The 12,641-nt window shown below is 40.3% G+C and overlaps 3 protein-coding genes across 3 annotated transcripts; all 3 read left to right on the forward strand.

Annotated features, from left to right (window-relative positions):
* The first annotated feature begins 79 nt into the window (after window positions 1-79).
* LOC5510602 (nudC domain-containing protein 2) lies at window positions 80-3,335 on the forward strand. The gene is made up of 4 exons (XM_001631001.3): window positions 80-300; window positions 755-803; window positions 1,184-1,335; window positions 1,515-3,335. Exons 1-4 carry the CDS (start codon window positions 112-114, stop codon window positions 1,593-1,595), a joined length of 471 nt encoding a protein of 156 aa, XP_001631051.2. The 5' UTR covers window positions 80-111; the 3' UTR covers window positions 1,596-3,335.
* Window positions 3,336-4,796: 1,461 nt separating this feature from the next.
* LOC116617241 lies at window positions 4,797-7,927 on the forward strand. The gene is made up of 3 exons (XM_048733833.1): window positions 4,797-5,127; window positions 5,310-7,205; window positions 7,277-7,927. Exons 2-3 carry the CDS (start codon window positions 6,888-6,890, stop codon window positions 7,742-7,744), a joined length of 786 nt encoding a protein of 261 aa, XP_048589790.1. The 5' UTR covers window positions 4,797-5,127; window positions 5,310-6,887; the 3' UTR covers window positions 7,745-7,927.
* Window positions 7,928-10,300: 2,373 nt separating this feature from the next.
* Window positions 10,301-12,641, forward strand: LOC5510603 (chitin synthase regulator SKT5). Its single transcript, XM_032379798.2, has 3 exons — window positions 10,301-10,421; window positions 10,572-10,882; window positions 11,449-12,641. Exons 1-3 carry the CDS (start codon window positions 10,400-10,402, stop codon window positions 12,538-12,540), a joined length of 1,425 nt encoding a protein of 474 aa, XP_032235689.2. The 5' UTR covers window positions 10,301-10,399; the 3' UTR covers window positions 12,541-12,641.

Below are 12,641 nucleotides of genomic sequence, written 5' to 3' on the forward strand. Positions count from 1 at the left end.
AGGATGTAACCATACTGAGGAGGTTTAATTTTTCCGAGACTTTTCAACACGTGCGCCGAGGTTTGGGAGTCCTGTGTTGCTGAGCCTGCGGTGCGGTGTTAACAAATCAAGATGGCGGACCATTTTGATGAGCGTAGTGGAGTGGTTCCGTGTAAGACGTCTTGGGGCTCATGGGCGCAGACGATAGACGAAATCTTCATTGAAGTAGACTTGCCTGAGGGAACGCGAGGCAAGGATGTCAAATGCGTTATTAAACCGACTCATATCTCATGCGTTGTCAAAGGAAACGAGGTCTTCAAGGTTTGTTACCCCTTCTTTTTAGATGGGTCGATGCAAAGACAGAGATAAAATCTCTTATAGTGATTGGTGTCTAGAATTGTTTGAGGTATGATTTTTTCCCTATAATTCTCTCGAAACAGCCACCCATCTAAGAACTGATTGAAGTTTACAGCGGCGTAGCCAGGATTTTAAACAGGAGGGGGCCCAAAAGGGACTTTCAAGGCATTTTCTCCTGTATCTTGGATAATGTCAAATACATTTACTGTATTTTTGGCTGCTGAAAGAGGGGGCCCGGGCCCCCTAGGCCACCCCCCTGGCTTCGCCCCTGGTTTATTTAGTTATAAACTTAATTGGATGCTGATGGGAACCATTAAATTCAACTTTCATTGCCGTTAATAAGTTTGAAGCTTTCAAAAGCTGTTGGAATGACAATTGTCTGGAATATATCTCATTGCTCCTTCTTACTAAACTGTAGGGTGAGATGGGAGGAAAGGTGTTACCCAATGACAGTACATGGACAATTGGTAAGCTTGTGTATATCCCGGGGGGATACTCCGATATCACATGGACAGGTCATCCTCGGGATCCCCAGGGCTCTACAACTGGGTAGATGAGAAAGCCACTTTCTACTAGCCTTTGTAAGAATGGGTGTATGTGTGTGAAGGGGGAGGGGGAGGGGGCATTAAAAAATGTGATCAGGGCAGTGCTTATCTAGTATACATGCACAACTTTTCAGCTGTGATGCTGTGGAATGTGAAGTAACCAACACAAATGGGCTATGCACGCGAAATCAAAACCATCAAAGTAATATTTTCATGTATTATATTATTATTACAAGATGCACCAAACTTTGTTTAAGCTTTGACAAAAATCCTGACTATCTCTTTCTGACAATATACTTTAGAGGATAAGAAGCTTCTTCGTATTGTTCTTGTCAAGTCTGGAAGGGATGCTGCAAACTGTTGGAAGTCGCTTCTTTCAGACCAGTACTTGGCAGACCCTTGGGTATTCAACGAAATGGAGAAAAAGCTCACTCTTGAAAGATTTCAAAAAGAGGTAATAATGACAATACCATAAACTATGAAACCTGCTGCTTAAAAGCAGCCACCCATGGTTCTAAGTGGTGTTACAGAGTTTGTGTTGTCTGCCAAGAATGGCTCCCACATAAAATATACTGCTTTATATATAACTATAACTATGAATAACTTTTTTCTAATCGTTTTTTTTTTTTTTAGAATCCTGGGTTTGACTTCAGTGGTGCTGAGGTGACTGGTAACTACTCTGGTGGAGGACCTAAATTTCCATCATACAGCTGACACAATGCTGCACATGGAGTATCTTTGCTATTTACCAACAGCTGATTCAAATACAGCAAAAGATTTTGAACCTAAACTATGTACCAATAGCTGATCCAAATACAGAAGGTGTGAGTCTAAATTGTGTACCTAAAACTGACACTATACTACAAAAGAGACAAGCCTAAATTGCGTAAACATCTAATGCAACACTACAGGATACTTGAACCTAAATTACGTACATACAACTAATGCAATGCTATAGGAGATGTTAACCTAAATTGTGTACATATAGCTTATTCAATGCCACAAGAGATTTCAACCTAAATTAGGTAACTTCAGCTGGCACCTGGCTACAAAAGAGACAAGCCTAAATTGCGTAAACATCTAATGCAACGCTACAGGATACTTGAACCTAAATTACCTACATACAGCTAATACAATGCTATAGGAGATGTTAACCTAAATTGTGTACATATAGCCTTTTCAATGCCACAAGAGATTTTAACCTAAATTAGGTAACTTCAGCTGGCACCTGGCTACAAAAGGGACAAGCCTAAATTTCGTAAACAGCTAATGCACATTACAGGAAATTTGAACCTAAATTATGTACAAACAGCTAATGCCATGCTATAGGAGATTTGAACCTTTATTATATACTTACAAGCTAATGTGATTTTATAGGAGATTTGAACCCTAAACTAAGTACGGCCAATGTGAGATTTCAAAAAATAACTTTTGTGATTCATAAAATTGTAAAAAAGTGATTGCCACAGAGCGAAGGCAACTTCTGGCTGTGCATGCATGATGGGTTTAAATTGATTAGCATAATTCCCCCCCCCTATAAAGAAAAACGTGAAAAAGGGCCTTCCTCTAATAAGCACCTTAATGTTTTGCTCTTTATAGACTTTAATGAAACGGTTTTTTAATTTAAAATATATATATATGAAAATAAGGGCACTGATGCTTATTTTAGCAATTACTGTTACTGACAATTATTGTCAGTTTTTAGGAATTCTATGAGAGAATAAAATTATTTTTTCTCTGGATATCTAGCCTTTACATCTGAAACATTGAAAATTGTTTAAATGAATTATGTCTTGGATGCTGATTGATTGCTCATCATTGAACGTCAGCTGTCAACCTCGCTTTAGGGAAAAATCTTAAGAAAATACAGTAAATGTATCAGAAGTACCAAGATAGCTGCTAATGCGTGAGAATACAGTAAATATCTGGATATTTTCAAGAATATTAGGCTTGAGAAAAGTTTAAAAAATTCTTGAGACTCTCGCCTAGTGCGGGAGAGTTGACAGCTTTGGAATATAGTGGTGTGATTTCAAACCACTTTAAAAGTAGTATTGAACATTGGTTGATCCAGGAATTTCCAAAGTCTAATATAAGTCACTTTAATTACATCCGGAGATTTTTGGGGCCCTCTAAACGCAGTTGTACTATTTCATATTGTTGCAACTTTTGTTACAACTATTTCATATTTTCCATGCACAAATCATGTTCGGTTAGTGAATCAATTTCTTGTCAACATACACCTCAAAACAATCTAGGTGTCTACAAAACGAAGAAATAAAACCTGTGACCCCAAAAGCTACGACCCCCAAAATATTGGCGTTATTATTTAGCCTACCTTGTTTCCCCACAGAGAGCCCACTCAACTCAGTGCATTGTTTATTTAGCATGTGCTTTAAACTTGGTTTATGAATGTCAATTAGGTCACGAAGTTCTCAATAAAACTCCTTCCAGATACATATGTCTTAAACTTTATACAAAAATGTTAAGCACGCCAACACTTCACCAAATACTCCCGTGACGAATGCGACCATTTTCGCGCCTTATAAAGCTAGTTTATATATGCCACTTTTTTAATTGGTTTTCACTTTAGCTATAAATACAGAACAGACAGCCGACATTTTCAAGTTTAACAAAGTGAACTTGCAGTCTAGCTGTAGTTTACGGGTTTATCCGAAATGGTGGACACCAATTTGAGAGCACAAGGACATGGTAAGCTTTTAATATTCCATTTCATTGACGTTTTATTTAAAGAAAATGCCAGCTTACCAGGCATTCGTATGTGGCTGTATTTGTATGACACAGGCTGAGCAAAGAGCAAGCTAGTGCCTTCAATGCTTCATGCCAGGGACATAACGTCATTGTTGGAAAAGCTGGAACCGGTAAAACCTTTCCAGTTATTTAAATCTACGACGCCCTAAAGCTGAAAAAAACATGTCAAGTGGTAGGGTCCACGGGGATTGCCCGCACCGCCTACCCAGGAGCAAAGGTGCGTATTTTAAATCTACTTGTAATTTTTCATTTTAACCCATTGACTCCTGGCTTTTTTGGAGCTGAATTTACAAAAAACAGACTGAAAACAGATACCTCCCCCCCTATTCTGAGTTTTATACAGCCCGTCAAAGTCAAACACAGCTGCACCTAGTCAGCGGTATCCAAGCTTTTCAACAGTGCTTTGCGGTCCCCACTTTTAATCCCTCGTCGATGTGCTGAAGCCAGCACAAGTTGATGGTTGCTTGTATTTTTCATCAAAAATACAGCTATGAGCATATTAGGAGAGTGTCTCAGGACATCATGAAGTCTTTTGGGGCATAATTGAGTGCCTTGCTTATGGATATTTGCAAGCAAAGGTGGATTCATGATGATTTTTTCTTGTTTGGCTTTGCCCGGATGAGAAAATAATTTTCTAATGAATCACCACAGTTCTCCTAAATGGTGTCTTTTCTGAAACCAAATTGATTGCAAAATTGTTTACACTGCTATTCTGGGTCTGTATGACCTGGAATTGATTCGTTTGGCTTCGGGGTGAAAAGACTTATAAAAAACCATCTGACTTTGGGGAGAGGAGTGTTGACTGGCCCTCCCCTCGTGAATTTTCCCCTGGATCTCCCAGAATGCTTTGCAATACGTAAACATATTTTCGTGGTTGTATAATCCTTCAAGGAATGGGCATTGTGTTTTGAGGCCAAGGAAATGTACCTGGAGGATCAGAATAAAGGTATCTATTTGTGTCTTGAGCTGTGTTTGCTGATCTCTCTCCCTTGTGTGGTATTTTGAGCGTTTTATTGAGAGGGGTGATTCTGCTTTTCTCTCCTTGTTCGATTTGAGATTTGTCAAAGAACCTGTGCTATTATTTGGCTTAAGAGTAGATGCCAACACCTTGGTTGGATGCATATCTGCAAGACCATTTATCCCTTAGACTGATGCCTGAGTATCTTCATCTTGTTGTGTTTATTTTGAATTTATGAATTTTTTGGGTTGTGGGTACTTCCCAAAGCCGGTACAGGCCGGTTCAGGGGTCAATGTGTTAAATATGATTGGATTTATCGTAACTTAGCTCTCAAACTCAGCTTTAATAATAAGAGGGGCACCAGCTCCTTGTTATGTAACTGTGAATTGTGTATATCAAAGTTTTCATTATTACCTATAAGGCCATGACTGTACATTCCTGTTTTGGACTGATGACGGCTGAGCTTCCTGATGACGTCCTAATAGAACGCTCACTTAAAAAAGAAGAAGTTGTTCAAAGGTATTATTGTGTGCCAGTCTACTTCCTCTTCTTTGAAAATATAAGGGTGTGGCTTGTATTATGGGATGGGAGATCGGTAGCAAGAAGGGAGGGTGAGGGCAAAAATCAAAACAAAATTGCGATAGGAGTAAAATAAAAACTAATAATAATGATAGGTTTATTTATTTTTTCTTTTGCTGTAGGGTGAAAGATATCCAATGTCTAATATGGGACGAGATGTCCATGACAAGTTAACGAATTTTCGAGATAGTGGAACGTCTAGTGCGAACAGTGTGTGGATCGACGAAGCCATTTGGTGAAAAACAAGTAATTTTGGCGGGCGATTTCTGTCAGCTCCCACCTGTAAAAAACCGTTTCGATGAGTCACCCCAATGGTTGTTTCATAGTCCCACTTACAAATCTGCATTTCCACATATCATCGGACTGAATGTTCACATGCGTCAAAGTATTGATAGAGAGCATGGTATAGAGCAAAGTTCAATTGATTTTGTGTTATCATATTAGAATAGCGATGTATAAGGATTATACAAATTATAATATTATTCTTAAAAGGTTTGATCAAGCTTCTAGATGAGTTGAGGCTTGGTGTGTGCTCCGAGGAGTCCAGGTCTTATATAAAAGCTAACTTATTACGGTCTTTGGAAGGGACTATACCAGAGCCTACCTACCTCTATTTCAAGAAGGACGCCGTGGAGCTTCATAACTTTGAGAGGTGTTTATGCTTCGGTATCCATCAAATAGCGTCACACGCTCACTTCGATTCTAATGTGGTCACTTTTGTGTCTATTTGTTCGTAAATGCATTTAAAAGGTGGGCCTCGAAAATTAAAAATAATACATGTCTTAACCATCGCCTTTTGGTCTGTTTAGATTAACTCAACTTCCAGGCAGGCTGCACAAATTTAGGTGAGGCGCAGTTGTGATGTTGAATTGCGGAATTTTGATCTAAATTTTCTCAGCCCTTTACCAAAGGATTTAAGGGAGCTTAGCATGGAATGCGCTGAATACCAAGATTCGTTTGAGTGCTGTAGAGTGCCCCAGACGAATGAACAGGACAATGGCAATATTAAAAGTCCACCAGTTCCCGTTCCTGGAGACGACGAAGTGACAAACGATGAATTAATGCGAGTTGCCGCGTCCTTTTTCGAGTGGTGACGAGTTTGATTCCATGGAAATTGCTTACGCCATTCTCCCAGAAAAGCAGAATGCGCTGCCTAATTGACCAGCTGAATTTGAGACAGAATTGTTCATGCAACAATTTTTAGAGGAAGAGAGGGGACGAAATTTCGTCCAACAGTCAAACTCTGTTATTACGTCTTGGTTAACAAAGTCAGATCAGCTACGATATTTGAAAAAAAAAAGTGGGTAATGATAACAACAACGTTAAAATCGTCCAGAAAGAGTTTACCTTGATGTTTGGTCAAGTATTGACATTGATAAATAGTCCTGAGTTCTTAACACACCTGAAAGCTCTCTGTGGCGTGATCGTTGAGCTAACGGAAGCACAGCGGAGTGTGGGGTCTAGGGTAGTTATTGCGCTTTTCCAAACATTTGTTTCAAACATGGCAGAGAAAACACACCAAGCTAGAGTCGCCGAAGTGTGTGAACCTAGCATAGACGTCGCCAATATGTCAGCAGAAGGGAGAGCAAAGGTTCGGTACGTCGGGGGCTGGGCTGTGCAGGCCGCGAGAAAGAGATGTGTACAGAAAGTTCAAGCTGGCCTCAACTCAACAAATGTAGACGTTCGGCAAACTGTTAAAAATGACCACAAGAAAAAAATCTCTCCTTGAAAACTACGCTCACGCCTCGTTTGATGAACTTCAAGAGAAATCTGCCTATCCGGAGACATTAACAATTACGGAATTCAGACAATATAGGAATAGAGGGCTGAGTCATATTTCAGATGCTACATACTTGTTTTTTCTAGATCTAGAGCAAGAAAGAGTTCAACTTCTGAATATCAAACAGTTACACGACAAAGGAGAGCGGTTGGTTAAAGAGTGCATTGATGAACTCCTTAGTAACACTGATCTTAGACGAAAATGGTACAGCCTATTTCCGTTGCAATCAGATGACAAGGTAAACATAAGCATAATAACCTGTGGAACGCATTATGTAGAGGTATACGGCGACACATTTTTTTTTTCCAGATATTGGGAGAGCTTTATACCGATGTCATCACGAGATATGCAAAGATGGGTGCAGGACAGTTTTTGAGAGATTATAGGCTGGCAATGAAAATTGCAAAGACAAATGCACACAGGGTGGAGATTAAGAAAAGAAAAAAGCGCAAGGAGTGCCTGGAGAAGAAGGTCCCCATGGCCGAAATGGAGAAAGATAGCGGACACAAGAGGAAATCCCACGCGCGTCTAGTTGTGTTGGCAGGTGATGGCACGGATTTGGAGGTTTTCTGCCCTGTGTATTTAAAAATAGAACTAACGCGTCTCTGTAAGGCATACGAAATCCCTACAACGCCTAAGACAACCAAGAAGCAAATGTCCGAAGCTTTGGTACAAAAAATTCCGTCCTTATCGGCTATGCCATCGCCTTCTTTGTTAAATAATTACATAGTTCAAACCGCGAATGAAGGACTAAATTTGACTATTAGAAGAGTTTAAAGTCTGACTGAGTTTTGCATTTGACAAATAAGACGAAACCGACAACTGTATCAAACTTTATTTTCCCCTAGCTGATAGGCATTCATGATATTTATGATATTTATACATGATATTTATGACCCAAGTTGTAGAAATGTAAATACGTGTAAATGATATGAAAAATAAATTCAAGTCATAACCGTTTAACATAGTTCAACTTTTCCTAGATTTCTTGTTTTTACTAAATGGGTGACCTTCGGATAATTTCGCGTACAGGGGATCTCTTTTTAATCCCACATAATCCCACATGTCCAAGAATTATTGAGTTCTGTGACGATTTGTATAATCTATAGCTTGGATTCGCATTTTGAGCATTCAAGCCCCGAACCTGGCAGAAGTAATTCTCGCAAATTTGTCTTTAGGATTTAGGATGGACGGTATGCTAAAAGTGAAATTTAAAAATATATTGGGAAGCCGTGAAAAATAATGTTGGACAGCTACAAACCACAGAATGACCGGAAAAGGGTTTTAAATTTGTTACTCTGTCTAAATGAACAAGCCCCACCTTCGGATCAACCACAAATATCATACTTCCAGCAGTGGAATGGTCGTGAATCTCTCTGTCTCGGCGTCCTTGCCATTGAAATGCAGTTTTATGAACTGTCGATTCACCTCCCCCTCCCCCCCCCCCCCCCCCCCCATCGCAAATACAGTAGTATATCCTATACAGACAAAAGAAAAACATAGTGACAGCACAAAAAATACATGAGAGCTTTTTGATTGAAAATGAAAAAATGAAAGAAATAAGACTTACATAAAGCCTTCCTGTCTCATTTTTTAGAACGCCCTCCCAGAAAATGAGAGCTAGTGTAGTAGGTGAGCATTCTGCAGGAAAATATGCCACAGGATACCTGAAACCTCCGTCGCGGATACCCATTAAAAATACCTGAGGCCCGATTTTGACCCCTAAAAAATACGACGAGCATCCCTACAAGGTCGACATGGGAAGAACCCCCCCCCCCCCCCCCCCCCCCTGGTGTAAACAGCTTTGCGAAATTATTAGAAGTTTTGCTATAAAATGAGACTTTCTTTTGAAAAATACACAGACTCGTACCCAGTCGTCATCTGCTGTTGCGTGGACATCCACAGGAATCCTCAAGCGAGGACGGAAAAAAAAAAACGACTGGCAGATCACAGATCAAAGATGGCGGACGAAATCGGCGAGCAAAAATGTTACGAATTTTCACAGACGAAGAAGGACCTATCCATACTGCATTTCTTGCCTGTAAAATTCCGTGTGCACATGACAACTGCAGAAATAGCCTAAATACTTTCCTGGAGTTTGGAATTCGGCGTAAGGTCATGTGCGAATAGTGACTTCCTCGCTATTGAGCTTCTTCTAGGGAACATAAAGACAGTATGTGCTAATTATATATCTGAAAGTGTTTTTTTTGTGATAAATACAATCCAACCAGAGCAGTATGAGTTCAAATGAGTGCCAAAACACTCAGACCATCCAAATTCATTTCATGAAATGATGTATCGAGCTCACCAGTATCGTCCGCCGTCTTGGGTTTTACGAAACGAAAATATCGTCTAATTGAACAGGGAACCACCGAAAATAAAACTAAATGGTTTACAACGAGTGTGTGTAGGTAGGCCCTTGGACTTGTGCGCAAAAAAAGTAAAAAAAAAAAACGGTCATAAAAACGCTGCTTGCAAGATACTTGAAAAACTTGCAAGATATTTCCTGAGTTCTGCCAGACGTCAAGCGAATTCCGACCCCGAAACCGCATCCTGACCGTCATGCATCGCGCGGCGTTTGTGTACAAGCGTGAAAAATACATATGCCACAACAATGTTTGGGGTGCCAGTTGTTTACAGACATCAACAAAACTAGGATTTCAAAAACTATTTAGCCAATCTTTTCATAAACTTTGGAAAGTATAATTTGCTTGTCGGGAACCCGTATCGGCACGCTACGCTATAGCTTTGGTTTGGCAATTAATAAAATGAGGACAAAAACAGAAGCGAGATTTTTGCTTTGGTTTGATAAACGCTCTTCCTGTCCAGGGAGTCCGAAAACGTTTCTCTAAATTACCGGTAATTCATTTTCAGGCAAAGGAGCGTGTCTGAAAAACGAGTGCAACTACAATTTTCAATGGGACAAATAACTAATATAATAGCGACGATTAAAAATGGTTTGTTCATTGGCGCGCGCAAAATGAGAATATTTCTTTCATGATAAGCACAACAAAATTCGCTGAATTACCTCATTAGGATCACTGATTCCATATGTGACTAAGGTAGACTAAATAATAACTGCAATATTTTTGGGGTTATAGCTTTTGGGCTCACAGGTTTTTTTTAGGTCCTCGTTTTGTTAGTCTCCTTTGCAGCCGCCCGAGGTCGTAGTCACGCAAAAAAGCTAAGGAGACTATGGTTTTGTAGACACCCAAAACACGCCATGGACGCCAGGGGTGAGATAAGAGTGGAACTACTCACGTGATACCTCGCGTAAACATGTGAGAAATGTGAACGGTTTTTTCGACCAATCAAAACGGAGTTACATCATCTTTTCCGCCAAGCGTGTAAAGTGCTATTTATAGCACACATGGACGCCTCAACAGATAAACCAACATGGCGGCTTGAAGGTCATGCGAAAAAAGCTTCAAAATGTGGCGATCCCTTAGACACAGTGAGTATCAAATCTGGCTTTGTTTTTTCCCATTTTCTTAGCTTTATATTGGTGTCTTTTGTTTGTAATTTTTGTTTCTAGCTCCCTTTATTGGCGCCCGTAAAATACCTCAATTCAAGTAATGACTAGTTTATTCTATTCCGTTTGTAGTTTATATCAAGCATTCAGGCGGCTGCAGTTTTCGTCTCGGGCAAGCACGGGGGATTTCCGAGAACAATGAAGAATGCAAGCAGCCTTTCGCCAGCTCTAAAGCTGCTTACGAAGACAAAACTCTCGCCAGGTCGTACGATTTGGCTGGAGCCGAAACACATTTTCACGAGGGTCACAACTTAATATGTACGCTGCTTCACGACGCAATCAATCAAGAAAGACACAAGTTAGCGAAGGCCAAGGGATATGTGGGAGGAGGCGAACGACATGGAAACTTTTTCTGTGGGACACTTATGGATGAAGTGAGATTGGTAAGTTTTGCAACCAAACCTTGAAAGAAAGAGTCTCTATTGCGGCTGTCCTTGGTGTAAGTCGAAAAGGCTGTACTCTTACTCTAGAGTAAGATGTTTATTTAAACCATTCAAAAAATGCCGTATTTTGAAGGAAAATTTTAACAAGTAGATCAACTACAATTAATTGTACATCATTCCTCATGTATCATTCCTCAAATCCACCCCCCCCCCCCCCCCCCGAACACATTCACACACACTACAAATCTTGGCAATGGGCCTGACTGTAAAGTCTACTTTGAGAGGCATTTTATTCAAAATGACTGACTACAATATCCTACTTCACACGAATTCCTATAAGTTCACATGTGGAAGGTGGTTTATGCAAATATATTATTAAAGCAGACTCCCAAATATGTTATGTAATGATCAGATAAGGAATTGACCAAGCAAGCTAGAAAAGCGGCAGTTTTCAAAACATGATTGATTGATATATGGTCAGCACTGGGTGTGAATACAATAATTTGAAAGCTAGTGATAAATCCAGTTATTATTGTAGCTAAAATGCATGCATTTTGTTCTTTCAGTGGTGCACAGGAGTTGTTGCATTATCAAGCATCATCAGCTGCAAAAACCTGGTTCTAGATGAAAATAACAGATTTGACATCTCAAAGATTCCACATGTGCTCTATTGTCTGCTCTTTCCCAAAGCTCCTACAGCACTTGCAATCTTGCCTGTTGTACCAAGTGGCGAGCCTTCGACTTCGGAAGAGAACTCTCTGAACAAAGCTATTGCATCGTTTGAGTCTCAGTTCAGTGAGTGCAATGCAGCAACACAAAATAAACTGGGTGTGAAGTTTGCTGCAGCTAGGGAACACCACAAAGCATTTGCACTGTTCCAGCGAGCAAGCAATAATGGCCACCCTCTTGCTCAATTTAATCTGGGCCTGTGCTTTGAACATGGCAAGGGGGTTGACAAGGACCTGAATGCGGCAGCTGAGTGCTACAAGCTGGCTGCATCTCTTGGCCACGGTGGTGCTTTGTACAACCTTGCATTATACCACATGGAGGGCATTGGGGGCTTAGCTAAAGATGAGGCTAAAGCTTTGGAGTTATTGGAACTTGCTGCACAGTCTGGCACATGGAAAGCGCAATGTTATCTCGGTATCTACTACGCTGATGAGTCCTCAAATCATGTAGACTATGACAAAGCATTCTCATATCTGGACCAAGCTGTGGCAAAGGGTGACCCAACAGCAGAGTATTATCTTGGTGTGTGCTATGAGCGTGGATTAGGTGTTGAACGGAACATCAACAAAGCAGGACACTTGTATAAATCTGCAGCCAAGAATGGAAATATTTCTGCACAGTTTAACATGGGTGTGTTCTATGAACATGGTTTGGGGGATTATGATGTTGATAGGCAAGAGGCCTTGCGTTACTACAGGATGGCAGCAGAGGCTGGTGATGATGATGCCAGACATAACTTCATTCACTTATCGCAGCAAATGTTGCATGCTTCAAAAAGGCAAAAACTTGACAATCATGGGGGCATTCTAATGGCTCTTATTCAAGGTCTTAACTTGGGGGGGAGCTCGGGTGTGATGAGTCGCTGCTCTTCAACTCCAGATCTTAATGATCTGAATAAGGAACTGCCAAAGACACATGTAATGCTATGAATCCATTTAAACTGTACATAAATTTTAAGAATTTGGAACTTTGCTTTGTCAATCCAATCTTGATATCTTTGGTGAGAACTTAATTCATTTTATTGAAAGCA

The sequence above is a fragment of the Nematostella vectensis genome, chromosome 10, assembly GCF_932526225.1.
Source record: "Nematostella vectensis chromosome 10, jaNemVect1.1, whole genome shotgun sequence".
In the NCBI taxonomy this organism is placed as follows: domain Eukaryota; kingdom Metazoa; phylum Cnidaria; class Anthozoa; order Actiniaria; family Edwardsiidae; genus Nematostella; species Nematostella vectensis.